The sequence below is a fragment of the Geospiza fortis genome, unplaced genomic scaffold, assembly GCF_000277835.1.
Source record: "Geospiza fortis unplaced genomic scaffold, GeoFor_1.0 scaffold14, whole genome shotgun sequence".
Taxonomy (NCBI): domain Eukaryota; kingdom Metazoa; phylum Chordata; class Aves; order Passeriformes; family Thraupidae; genus Geospiza; species Geospiza fortis.
The window spans coordinates 564,313-577,884 of NW_005054512.1; the positions used below are offsets into that span (position 1 = coordinate 564,313).

General features: G+C 55.6%; 1 protein-coding gene across 1 annotated transcript; it reads right to left on the minus strand.

Annotated features, from left to right (window-relative positions):
• Positions 1 to 456: 456 nt before the first annotated feature.
• Positions 457 to 4,853, minus strand: LOC102036218 (green-sensitive opsin). The gene is made up of 5 exons (XM_005428907.1): positions 4,493 to 4,853; positions 1,493 to 1,661; positions 1,066 to 1,230; positions 729 to 969; positions 457 to 588 (listed from the first exon to the last, which is right to left on the minus strand). The coding sequence occupies exons 1-5, from the start codon at positions 4,851 to 4,853 to the stop codon at positions 457 to 459; spliced, it is 1,068 nt and encodes a 355-aa protein (XP_005428964.1).
• Between the last annotated feature and the right edge of the window lie 8,719 nt (positions 4,854 to 13,572).

Consider the following 13,572-nt stretch of genomic DNA (forward strand, 5'->3'; position numbering starts at 1 on the left):
CCCCGGGGCTCAGGCCATGGGGAGGGGCAGCCGGGGCCACCCCAGCCACGGGGTCCTGCTCCTGGGGCTTTGCCAGAATATTTAGATTTTTGCAAATGAGGCCTGGGTGCTCCTGTGATGCTCCTGGGAGCCCAGGGAAGGGCGATGCTGGTGGGGGGTGGGATTCAGGCAGGAAAATGTTCGGGGTCCCCACCAACCACTGCTGTTCAAACTCGATGGGGACAGGTAGGGAGAGTCCCCCAGAGGTGACATGCTCCTGGGAGCACTCTGGTAGAGCTCAGAGTGCCACATGTGGGTCCCCGTGGATGTGTGGGGTGGGGTCTGCACAGCTACGGCAGGACGGGCACAGCTAAATTCCCCTGCAGGGGAGGGGGCCGGGGCACGAGGGAATGGCTGGGGGGCGTCTGTCGGGGTCCCCGAGCTCGGCAGGTCACCCCAGTGCAAACTGTCCATGCTCTATGCAGGTGATACTTGGCTGGAGGAGACGGAGGAGACCTCGGTCTTGCTCTGGGATACGGTGGAGGAGGTGTCTTCATCCCCAAAGGGGTTCTTGCCGCAGCAGATTGTGGTGATCATGCAGTTACGGAACTGGGGAGGGGAGAGAAATGACAATGGTGGCACTGAGGGCCAGTGGGGACGTGCCACAGGACCAGGAGTCCCTGGATGGACTGAGATCCTTCTGGGAAGGAGCAACGTGACCGTGGAGCCCCCAGATGTGGGTGTCTCACCTGTTTGTTCATGAGCACGTAGATGATGGGGTTGTAGAGGGAGGAGCTCTTGGAGAAGAAGGCAGGCACTGCCATCAGCGTGGCCGTGAAGTCGGCGCCCTTGTTGGTGAAGATCCAGAACGCCACCACGGCGTAGGGCGTCCAGGCCAGCATGAAGCCCAGCACCATCAGGATCACCATCCGTGTCACCTCCTTCTCCGCCTTCTGGGTCGTGGCCGCTTCCTGCTGCTGGGCAGCACACAGAGGGTGGTGAGGGGCAGCCCTGCACCCCTAACCCACGTCCCCTAATCCTGCCCCAGCCACCCCCGTGCCCCCTCAGTCCCCTCCGGCCGTTACCTCGCGGACTTTGCAAACGAGGCGCCCGTAGGAGAAGAAGATGATGACGACGGGGATGATGAAGTGGATGACGAACATGTAGAGCACGTAGGACTCGTTGTGGAAGTCGGGGTTGTGGGTGTAGTAGTCGGGCCCGCAGGAGCACTGCATCCCCTCTGGGATGTACCTGGCAGGGAGAAAGGTGGGAATCTGCTCTGGGACCCTCCCTGGGAGGCAACAGGGATGGAATTCCCTGAGGATGGGGGATACTGGATGGGTGGTACACGTGGTTTGGATGCACTCAGTGTCAGCTTGCTGTGACACTCCCTCCCATGGGAATCGGACATTCATTTCCCTCCTCCAAGGCCAAGCACTTCCCTGCCGGGAGCCACCTGCTCTCCCTGCAGGGATGGAGGGATCCGGGAGCTGCTGGGGATCCTGGGGCTCACCTGGACCAGCCGAAGAGCGGCGGGGCGGCGCAGGAAATGGCCATGACCCAGGTGAAGGCGATGCCCATCATGGCGTGGCTGGCGGAGAAGCGGAAGTTGCCCATGGGCTTGCAGATGACAATGTAGCGCTCGATGGCCAGGACAACCAGGGACCACAGGGCGACCTGGCCTGCAGGGAGGAGAGGGAGAGCCCACGGAGTGGTCAGAGCCCCTCTAGGCTCCAGCTTCCCTTGGTGCTTCCAGAGGAGAGCAGGGGGAGCTGGGGATCAGCGTGGGATAAGCAGCATCCTGCTGGAAACTGGGAATCCTCCACCCGTAACGCGCAGAAGCTCTGGGAGCCGAGGGGATGCTGGGGGCGAAGGGGTTTTAATAAATTAAGAATCAAGGGAGTGAACCCCACCTGGGCGTGGGGAAGCATAGTTCCTGGCAATGCTGCCAGATGCCTCCAAACCTGTTGATTCCTTTAAATTGCGCATTTCACGAGCCTTCTGCTGGCGCTGGATCGGGGGAGGCGCGGGGAGGGGGGGACTGTGTGGGTGGGAAACGTGCACATGTATTTATGAGGGATAATTAAACTTCAGGGGATTTGGGAGCGTTTAGTCGGTGCTGTAAGCCTGCTAATGCCCCCAGCTGTGATAAGCTGCTGATAACGACACCCTGTGCTGGGATTCGCTGGGGACCTGCTGCTCGCACAGCCCGCTGCTTCCCAGCCAACTTCCTTCCCTGGGAACAGGAGCCTCCTCCTCCTCCTCTGAGAGGTACAAACATTGGAAAGGCAAAATAACGCTGCCCAAGGCTCACTGAGCAGGGATGGAGCAGACTTTGGGATCTTCAGACCCCAAAACCAAGCCTTTCCTTGCTCCTTGGATTGGATCAGGACACTCAGCTGTGCCTTTGGCAGAATATCTGTATTTTTAATATATTTGTATTTCCAGAGCAGCATCATTGTGGGAAATGGCACCGTTTAGGGGAAGGAAACAAAGTCCCTGTGGGGGCTCTGGGTCTCTCCAACAAGGACTGGTGGCTGTCAGATCCATCACGAGGTGTGGCGTGGGCAGGGCTGGCTGCGTGGGCTCTGGCTGCCGAGTGAATTCTCCCTGTTTTTCTGCAGGGCCAAGTGTTGACAGCACTCGTGTGTGTCCCTGAGAAATGCCTCAAGGAAAATCCCAAGGGCACCCAAATCTGGTGCAGCTGGGACAGAGCTGAGCCATCCTTGAGGAGCCTGGGAAGCACCCTGGATCCTCCTCACCTTCCTTTTGCCCCTGGATGAGCTCTGAGCCCTCTCCTCTCTCCACACCTCTAGCTTTTCCATGGGGTTCCCTTCCTGAGGGATTTCTCCTCCCCTTCTAAACCCTCCATTTCCCCAAAAAGGGAAGCCTTTGGGTTAAGGAATAATCATGCAATCATGAAGGTTGGGAAGGACCTCTAAGGTGATCAAGTCCAAGCCTGTTCTTGGTCCGAGCTGCTTGGCGTTGATTTAGAACACACTGTGGTCATCCCTGGCAGGTCTCGGGTAACCACCTTGTGACCAGCAGGGCCAGGTGACCCCAGGCTGGATCCTACAAACAAGGATCCCTTCCCGGGCTTCCTTTCCCTGCCACCATGCCATGGAGGCTCCTTGCTATCAAGATCAAACACGCATAAATTTCTTTTCCTCCCCCATTTTAAGCGCAGGGCAAGCCCCACACGAGGAGGAACAACGCTGCACATCCCGGGGAGGCGCGGGGAGGGGGGGACTGTGTGGGTGGGAAACGTGCACATGTATTTATGAGGGATAATTAAACTTCAGGGGATTTGGGAGCGTTTAGTCGGTGCTGTAAGCCTGCTAATGCCCCCAGCTGTGATAAGCTGCTGATAACGACACCCTGTGCTGGGATTCGCTGGGGACCTGCTGCTCACACAGCCCGCTGCTTCCCAGCCAACTTCCTTCCCTGGGAACAGGAGCCTCCTCCTCCTCCTCTGAGAGGTACAAACATTGGAAAGGCAAAATAACGCTGCCCAAGGCTCACTGAGCAGGGATGGAGCAGACTTTGGGATCTTCAGACCCCAAAACCAAGCCTTTCCTTGCTCCTTGGATTGGATCAGGACACTCAGCTGTGCCTTTGGCAGAATATCTGTATTTTTAATATATTTGTATTTCCAGAGCAGCATCATTGTGGGAAATGGCACCGTTTAGGGGAAGGAAACAAAGTCCCTGTGGGGGCTCTGGGTCTCTCCAACAAGGACTGGTGGCTGTCAGATCCATCACGAGGTGTGGCGTGGGCAGGGCTGGCTGCGTGGGCTCTGGCTGCCCAGGGAATTCTCCCTGTTTTTCTGCAGGGCCAAGTGTTGACAGCACTCGTGTGTGTCCCTGAGAAATGCCTCAAGGAAAATCCCAAGGGCACCCAAATCTGGTGCAGCTGGGACAGAGCTGAGCCATCCTTGAGGAGCCTGGGAAGCACCCTGGATCCTCCTCACCTTCCTTTTGCCCCTGGATGAGCTCTGAGCCCTCTCCTCTCTCCACACCTCTAGCTTTTCCATGGGGTTCCCTTCCTGAGGGATTTCTCCTCCCCTTCTAAACCCTCCATTTCCCCAAAAAGGGAAGCCTTTGGGTTAAGGAATAATCATGCAATCATGAAGGTTGGGAAGGACCTCTAAGGTGATCAAGTCCAAGCCTGTTCTTGGTCCGAGCTGCTTGGCGTTGATTTAGAACACACTGTGGTCATCCCTGGCAGGTCTCGGGTAACCACCTTGTGACCAGCAGGGCCAGGTGACCCCAGGCTGGATCCTGCCAACAAGGATCCCTTCCCGGGCTTCCTTTCCCTGCCACCATGCCATGGAGGCTCCTTGCTATCAAGATCAAACACGCAGAAATCTCTTTTCCTCCCCCATTTTAAGCGCAGGGCAAGCCCCACACGAGGAGGAACAACGCTGCACATCCCAACAGTGCCATGAAGGGACGGAACCAGACTCCCAAAGCCCTGGAGAAGGAAACCCCAAGCCCCCATTCCCATCCCTTACCTCCCAGCGTGGCAAAGAATCCCTCCACGGCACAGCCAATGGGGCCGAACACGAAGTAGCCGTTCCAGGCGGTGTAGAAGGTGACGGTGAAACCAAAGCAGGCCATGCACAGGTCAGCCACCGCCAGGTTGACCAGGATGTAGTTGAGGGGCTGCCGGAGCTTCTTGTGCTTGAAGGTGACCAGGAGGGTGAGGAAGTTGATGGGGAAGCCGGTGGAGATGAGGAAGAAGATGTAGCAGCACACGAGGCGGTATTTCCAGGGCTCGGCCAGGTAGTACTGCGGGTACTCGAAGGGGCTCCGCACCACCCCGGTCTTGTTGGACATAGGCACGTAAAAATTGATCCCCTCCGTCCCGTTCATGCTGCCCTGCCTACGGGAGCTGCCCTGCCGGAGGGGTTTTCTGCAATGAACTGCGTTCCGACCCTGATTAATAAAAAAAGGGAAGCCCCACCCCCTTGAGAGGGTTCCCCTCCAACCCAAAAATGGATGATTTACGAGGAGCAGCAGAAGGTGAGGGGATGGAGGTGGTGCCCTGCCCTGCCGCGCCGGGGGCTGGCGGTGCCGCGCCCCGGGGTGGGTTTATACCCTCCAGCCTCCTCCAGGGAGGGGGGAGGCTGACGAGGGGCTCGGCTAACTTTGTATGACAAGGGCAACGGGATTGAGAGGGGTTGATGGTTTAAGCACCCTCTAAGCAGCCAGTTGGCCCCAAAACCTGCATTAAAGCGTATTAATTGCCATTAAGTGTTTAATGTTGTTTAAGGTGTTGGGGGCAGGAAGGGATGGGGTGGGGAGCGCTTGGGAAGAGGGGCAAAGGTGGGAGGAGCAGTGGGGAGTTTGGGAGGAGCCGATGTGAAAATGAGCTGTTTTGGGGTCCACAGTGTGTCACAGGTTTGGGGTGTCCCTGGGCGGCTGAAGGACCCTGTGAGACCACTCGGGGACTGGGGAGTGGCCAGCTCTGCCCCACTGACCTTGGGGAGGTCACTGGGGGAAGACTGGACTGAGCTTTGTGGGTCTGAGCTGTTGGCTGGGCTCTGTTTCAGGTGCCGGGCTCAGTGTGGGGACTGCTGGGGTCTGCATCCCAAATCCAGGCTCTGCTGACACAGCCAGGGACCTGGAGCTGGGCAAAGGTAGGAGGGGAAGCCACTTCCCATCCCAAAGGTAATGCAGTTGGTAATTTTTGGGTAAATGTAGCATTTTGGGGCAGAGCTCTTGGTTGTGTGACCCTGATCACACCCCTGGTTGTGCCATGGGGCAAAGGAGAGCAAAGATGTCCTGAACTCTTTGCAGAGAGACCAGCACAGCCTGGGAGAGCCAGAGGGATGGAAAGGAGCTTTTCCCAGGCTCCCAGCACGGAGTGTGGGATCCCCAGGGCCAGTGCCAATGCTCCATCTCATCCAAGTTCCTCTTCCCCATTTCTTCCTTCTGGGTCATGGGGGCTCCTTCTCCAGGGGACCTGCCTAAGGCGCCTTAGGGAAGCTCTTCCATTAATCCTGGGGATGTGGGGGGTTAAGGGAGCTGATCGGATAACGAGGTAAGCTGGGCCTCCTCCTCCTCAAGGCACAGCCCATGGAAAAAGTCACCATTGTGCCATGGGATGAATGAGGTCTCCTGCACGCCTGGAGCGTCTCCGAGCTGGAGCGGAAGGCTAAGGGGGTGTTGGGATGGATGGTGTCCTAATTCCTGATCCAGCGGGCGCAGAAGTAGGACGTGGTGCAGGGAAGTGGGTCAGGCCAGCCTCAGGTGCCCTGGGATGAGGGTTCCTCAAGGGATGGATGTGCCTCTTGGAATCATCGCACCGTGAAACCACCAGGCACCAAATTCCTGGTCCAGGTCTTCCTTGAGGGGATGAGGGGAAAGTGGAGGAGTCCCATGGCCCTGCTTCTCACAGAGCTTTTCCTGGAGGAATTTCTTGCCTACTCTGGCCATAGTCAGGCTCCAGATGTACAAAAATTTGGCACATTTTTGCAGAATGAGGTGAATATCAAAGGAGATCCCAGAAATTCTAATCCACAAAACCAGCTGTGCATCCATCCCAATTCCAGTGTGCACCTCCCAGCTCCCATGGGAGAAAGCAACTCCTTCCAGCTCCAATATTTCACTGTGGTGGCCCACCTTCAAAAGAGAAAGCAAATCTTCAGCTCTAAGATTTCACTTCAAAAACACTTGGGCCTCGCTGCCAGTGCCAGCAGCATCCCAAAGTTCTGGTGCTTCTCCAAGGTTTTGCATGTGGACACAGGTACCTCATGGGAAAGTAAATTGTCATCGCCCATCCCATCCTGGCACCCCTTTGGAGTGTCCTGCCCTCTTCTAAAGTCAAGAGTGGTGCAAAGGAAGCTGTGGGGGGAACAGGGACACTGAGTCTGGGTGCTGGGGGAACACTCAGCTGCACTTTTTGGGAGAGGGACCTTTCCTGGCTCTGCAGATCCTCTCCACTCACCTGGCAGCTGAGTGTGGAGGAGATTTGGATTTATGGGTGGTTCTCAGACACCTTTCAAAGGGACAACTGGACTGAGAGGGTTTGAACTGACCTGGACCAGGCCCTTCTCCTTTTTGGGAGCTGCCTGTGGAGCAGGTAAGCCTGAGCCACCTGTGCTTTGTAAGAGGGCTGTCCCCTCCCAGCTGTCCTCATGGATGTGTCCCCTGGGGTCAGTGCCCCGAGGCTGGTGGATTTAGAGCTCTGGGCAGGTCAGCACAGCCGGAGCAATGGCCAAGGCCTCAAGTAAACCCAGAGCAGGGAAATGACACCACTGAGAGTGGCTGGTCCCTCCAGGACGTGTCCTGAATGCAACCTCAGCTCCTGCTGCAGCCCTGTCACAGAGATGGCTTTAATTTGCTGTCTCGTAGCAGGGAAAGTTTATGAGCTGCTCTCTCTCCAGGAGAGCTCCCGCTTGTTTTCTGTGCTGACTCTACAACAGCAGCAAATTCCAGGCCCTGCCTAATGCGGGAGGAGAGCTTTGCTGCTCTGTGTTTGTCCTCAAGAAAAGGCTTTTCTTGCCCCTTGCAGGTTTTCCTGCTTTGAGCTGGGATTGTCTCTCGCTCATTGTTTGTTGGCGCGCGGCGTGACGGGGCCCTGAGCTGCTCTGGGCTTTCATGTCCTGTGTAAAGCAAGGGATGATAATTATAATCAAATAACCGGCTTGCACAGAGCCGACACGCCTGGTTCACAGGGATCAGAGACAGGCACAGCTCACACAGGGGAGGGGGGCTCCTGGAGCCCTTTGTGGTGCCCATCCCCAGCCCTGCCACAGGAGCCACTTGCCCAGGGACACCCAGGTGGCACCTGGCAGAGCAAGGTGGAGGGAAATGCAAGAGCACAACAAATCAGTCATGAAGGGAACATCTGTGCTGAGCTCCTGGTGCTGGGCTGACGCACAGCCCCGTGAACCCCGGCTGCGAGTACAGCTCTGCATGGCTGGGCTCACTCCTGCGCTGCTGGCTGCTTTTATAACCAGTGCTGCCCTGAATCTCCCTCCCGTGGGGGCTCATTCCTCCCCAGTGGGCAGGAAAAGAGGGAGGAATGTGCCTCTGGGTGCCCTGGGAAGACCCCATTTCCCGTATCACATAGCAGCCACCCCGGGCCATGGCGCTGAGCCGCTTAGGCCGGGCTTGGGAGCTCCCTCGCCAGGAAAGGGGTTAAGGCAAGATAAAGCCACAGCGTTATAGAGACCATATGGAGGGGAAGAAAACCCTTTATCCTGTAATTGGATTCGCTCTGCGCTCGAGGTGAGGCTGAGTGGAGCTGACAGGCCGTGATGGGCGAGGCGCTGCCAGCCGCCCATCCAAAGCAGGATGTGTGTGCACAAACTTGTAGATCAATCCATTAGAGTGGATCAAATAGATTTAAACGTGTGGCAGGGAGAAGGAGGACACTGATGTATTTACAATTGGGTTCTCTGGGCCGGCCCTCCCCCAGCAGGGATTACCTGGTGGCTCTGTGGTACCCAGGGCAGGGGCTGGGGGTGGACAGGGAGGTGACCTTGCTTTTGTCCCAAAAAATAAGAGTGCACAGCAGGTTGTCTTTTGTCTTTCATGCACAAAATTTTAGCAGGAGGGATCTCAGCTCCCATTTTCCATGCAGGTTCTCCATCTCCATCCTGCTCAGGCTCTCCCCTCAAGCCACAAAGCAGCTGGGATGTGGGGAGAGCTCCCCCACGGCAACCTCTTCTCCTGCTATTTGCACGCCCTGTCAGCTCCCAGCCTTCCCCTCCCGCTGCTGATCCAGGCAATGTCTCTCCAAGCGCCGCAGGATTCCCTTGGAGAGACAGGCACTCTTTGGGCCCTGTCATTTCCCTGCCAAGGAGCTGAGCAATCCCGGCTCAGCTGCGAACCCGCTCCGCTCCGCGTGGTGCTGTCAACACCTCTCCCTCGGTGACAACCTGGGGCTGTGGCAGAGTGGGCAGGTGTGCAAGTCATTCCCCCCGCCACGCAGCGAGGAGCAGCCGGCACAGCCGGCAGATCCCAACAGCTCCGGCAGATCCTGGCAAATCCATGCAGCTCCATCAGATCCCTGCAGCTCTGGCAGATCTCAGCAGCTCCAGCAGATCCCAGCAGATCCCAGCAGCTCTGGCAGATCCCAGCACCTCCAGGAGATCCCAGCACCTTCAGGAGATCCCAGCAGCTCTGGCAGATCCCAGCAGATCCCGGCAGCTCCGTCAGCGCTCCCGAGGCTGCGCCTGGAGCAAGTCGTGCTCTGCCAGGGGTGATGGCAAAAATGCTGCTCTGATCTCTCAGCCTGGCAAACTGGAACCAGTCTGGATTTTGGTCTGGTTTCTGGGCTCTCTGAGGGAGTTACCAGAGATCTGTGTCCAGCTCTCCTCCTTTGCCTGACATGGGGCAGGTGCTTGACTGCAAAGTCAGAGAGGCAAAGGAAAGGATTGTCCCAAATTCCCGAGGTTTGCACAGCACCCCTCCCCACCCTGCAGTGTCTGCTTGAGGCTGGCTGAGCAGCCAGGAAAGGGGGTTCAGGCACACAGAAATAATCCAGCTCTTTTATTTTTAATTTGTAAATCTCATTTGAAGTGGAATCCTGTTACTCCCGAGGGCCTTGTTGTGGCTGCTCATGGGTTTCCACAGCGATGCTGTGAATGTGCTGCTTCGTTTTGTCATAACTGGGTCAATTTATTTTTTTTTTCTTACTAATACAAGCCCTTAGTTTTCTCAGTGGAAGTCTGGAGCCTGCTGTGACACGGGCAGCTGGGTTATAATCTTATGGGAATCAGCACGGAGGAAATTTGGGGGTTGCCTGCTTGTTTCCTCTTTCCAGCAGGGCTGTTCCCTGCTGCCTGGCTGGGCTGGCTCCTCGCTCCAACATCCCCAGGAACAGCCAAACTGGTGTCCCAGCTCCCAGCAGAACCACATCCTGGCAGTGTTTGTCCCTCAGCCAGGTGCAGAGCCCCATTCCTGCCTCCTGCCCCATTCCACGGCCCCAACTCCTCTCGGTGGTGGCTGCGTGTCCTGCACCATGATTCATTCTTGCTGTCCCTGCTTTAAAGCCTTTTAGGGATTTGCTCCAGACCAAATGTGTCCATCCTCTCCCTGTGCCCTTCATCCTGTAATTGGATTCATTTCCTCCATCCAGCCCAGGCTGGGCTGCTCCCCATCCCTTTATGTAACAGCTCTGGCTCTGCTGTGCCACTCTGGGCTTGACCCACAGCCACTGACAGCAGCGCAGGGTTTGCTGCATGTTGAATCCCATACTGACCCTTTTTTTGGGCAATCTGCTCCCTTTTCCCTCTCCTGTGGGATATGGGCTCTCTCCAGGCTCTGTGTGGCTCCATCCCAGCACAATCCCTCTCTGCAGCTCCTGCTCCAGGGAACAATAAACCAAACAGCCCCGTGCAGGGGAGCACAGGCAGGGTTGTCTGGAGAAATGATGCATTTTCCCACCCCTTTCATTAATATTTATTCTTCTTAATTCCCAATCTTTACTGTTTAGCCCTCTAAAGCCTTTGTGGTTGAGAGGCTTTCGCTGAGGTTGCTATTCTGCACCTAAGCAAAATATCCACGGATTAAACGGGCATTTTATCAAAAGTGAGCCCCGTGCTGGGATCAGGCCTGGCTGCACAGCCCCCGAGGCTCTGCAGATCTTTCTGCTGCTGTCACAATTCTCCATTCTGTTTTTCCCACATCCCAGCTGGGATGGATGTGCTGCTGTTCCTCTCCCAGTCTCTCCTGGGATTCCTCGCCCAGGAGCTCACTGACCTGCCACATGAGTCTCTTTTTCACCCTGAAGCCATCCAGCTCTGCCTCCTTGTTCCTCCCAGGATGAATCGGTGCCTTGAGAGCCAGAACCCCTCTCCTCTGTGGCAGATAAATGGCCACTGATTGCTGAGAGGTGCTGGGATGAACAGGGAGACTCCAGTGAGAGCACCAATAAATCCTGGGCGTCTGGCATCATCCGGTCTTGGGAAATCTGCTGGCAGCTGGCACTGCTGAGCACAACAATGCTGGACCCCTTCTGTCTCCCCTTTTCTTTCTTTCCATCCTTTTATTCTCCCCCCCATTTGTTTTCCCACTTTCCCTCTCTTTTTTTTCCCCTCCTCTTCTTCCCCACAAATGATTTCCCTGCCTCCTCTTTTCTTTCTTTCTTTGCCTCCTCTTCTTCCTTCTGCTTGTTTTCCCTGCTCTTCTTTCCTCCCTTTTCTTTGTTTCTTTCCCTCCTTTTCTCCTCCCCCTGCTTGTTTTCCCTGCCCTTCTTTCCCTCTCTTCCCCCCCTTTTCTTTTCCCCCAATTGTTTTCCCTGCCCTTCTTTCCCTCTCTTTTTCCCCTCCTTTTCTCCCCCCCAAATGTTTTTCCTGCCCTTCTTTCCCCTCCTCTTCTTTCTTTCCCTCCTTTCCTCCCCTCTAACTATTTTTCCTGCCCTTCTTTCCCTCCTCTTCTTTCTCTCCCTCCTTTTCTCCCCCTCCCAGTTGTTTTCCCTGCCCCTTTTCCCCTCAAAAGCCCCCCCAAAACCATCTGGGGCTTCTTCTGGTGCCTTGGTGGTGCTGCTTGCAGGGCTCAACCTGATCCACTGGTGTTGGATATGGGAACAGGGCAGAGGATGGAGGGAATGAAGCAAGGAAAGGTCAGAGGGTCCCTGGAGTGTGGAAAAGCTGAATTCTGCCTCACCAAAGTGAATAAATATCCCCTGGGAGCAGGGCAGGGATCTCTTTGGCTGAAATCTGAGTGATTTCCCTGGCTCTGAGCTCTCCCATCACCTGCCTGGGGTCACAGCACCCCAAAAGGACAGGGGGGTGCCCAGGGATGTCACCCAGCCCCACGGGACAAACCAGTCACATCCCCTCCCTGGGTGTGAGGCTGCATTTTGTACCATTCCTAAAAATATTCCTGATCCCTCAAGTGAAAACCGGGCGGCTCGGATTTGAAAACCAAAATGGGAACAGCTGAGCTGCAGCCATCGTGTTTTCTCACCTCCTCTCCCTTCTCTCTTCACTCCTTCCACATCGGGGAGAGGGTGGCAAAGGAGTGACCAAAAATGTAGAGAAACCAGGCAATGAAACATTTTTCTCCTGTTTATTTCTTTCCTTATTTGAGAGAGGAGAAAGTTTTTATAAGCCCAGACATTTATTTTATTAGGAAAAAGAATTTTTGTTTTTTAATGCCAGTGAAAGAAGATTGTCATGGTTTTGGTCAGCGCCTGTCCCCTCCAGCCCTTGTAGAGAAGCCAAATCCACCCAGGCTCTGTCCAGAAAACCATCTTCCCTCTCTTTTATTCTTTCATGGAAAACTGAGGCAGAATTTCCGCAGTTTTGGGGTGCACAGGTCACCTCAGAGCTGCTTTCCAGAGAGGTTTGGGTGTGCTGCTGGCACAGGCAGCTCGTTCTGCCCCTTGTTCCTTGGCACTGCCACTGCTGCCAGGCCCAATGGACTGCACTCCTCTGCCAGTTTCCTGGGCAGACGACTCCCAGTTATGCCAAACATTTCACTTTCAGAACAAGCAGAACTGCACTCAAACCCATCCTGCACATCATGTTTCTGTTGCCTCTAACCTCTGCTGCCACTTGGCACCGCAGCCCAAAGGGGAGTTTCGGGGGCTGCCGGTTGCAAACTGTGCCAGGGATGCAGCAGGATGGAATTTTGGAATTACAGCACTGGCAGGGAGACCTCCAGCTGGGATTTTTCATTTTCATTTATCCTTGTTTTGCAGCCAGGATGTGCCAAAAGCTGCATTTATGGACTGGGCCAAGCCAGAGCCAGGAGGTGCCTGTTGCTCCCACCTGCCCTGGCACTCCCAGACCTGGAGTCAGATCCTTTCTTCTCAGCTCCACGATTCCTTCCTGTCGGAGCACTCTTGCATAATTAAGAGGTGAAGCTGGCAGGCTGCATGCAGCTAATACAGGTATGATTAATTTTCATCCCTCTGTGTGATTTGGGAGGTTGTCCTTCCCCAGGCAGCAGGCTCCATCCCAGATGGATGGAAAGCTGCCAGACAGACGCGTCTTGGAGGGACAGTGGGACAAGACACGGGGAAGTTCAGTGCTTTGGAAAAGTGACCTTTCTTGGTAACTCATTTGTCACTTCCCAGCACCATCTGCTGACTCCTCAGCTGCATCCATCATAACCATGTGAAGAAAAGGACTGGAAAAGTCAATTAAAATGGGAATGGGATGGGGTTTGTGCAAATTGTTTAGGGAAGGGAGGGCTCGCCCCACACTGTGTGGGTGACGTCCTTTCCATCACCCCCAGCCACATTCCCAGGGAGCAAAGCTGAGCTGGAGTCTCTGGGAGCTTTGTGATAAGCTGGGGGGGATGCCCAGGGATCCGGGAAGCACCTGAGTGCTGGACACGAGGTTTTTCAGGAGGGCTGTGTCCCAAATCGAGCGTTATTGACAGCTGTGACAGCAGCAGGTCCCTGCTGACACCTGGCGTGCCCGTGTCCTATTGACTGGCTGCGATGGGGCCAGGTGACAAACAGCATTCCCAGGTGACAAATGCCATTCCCAGGTGACAAATGCCATTCCCAGGTGAAAAACGCCATTCCCAGGTGACAAACGGCATTCCCAGGTGACAAACGCCATTCCCAGGTGACAAATGCCATTCCCGGGTGACGCAATGGCTGCTCCCGATATCCATCCCCGGG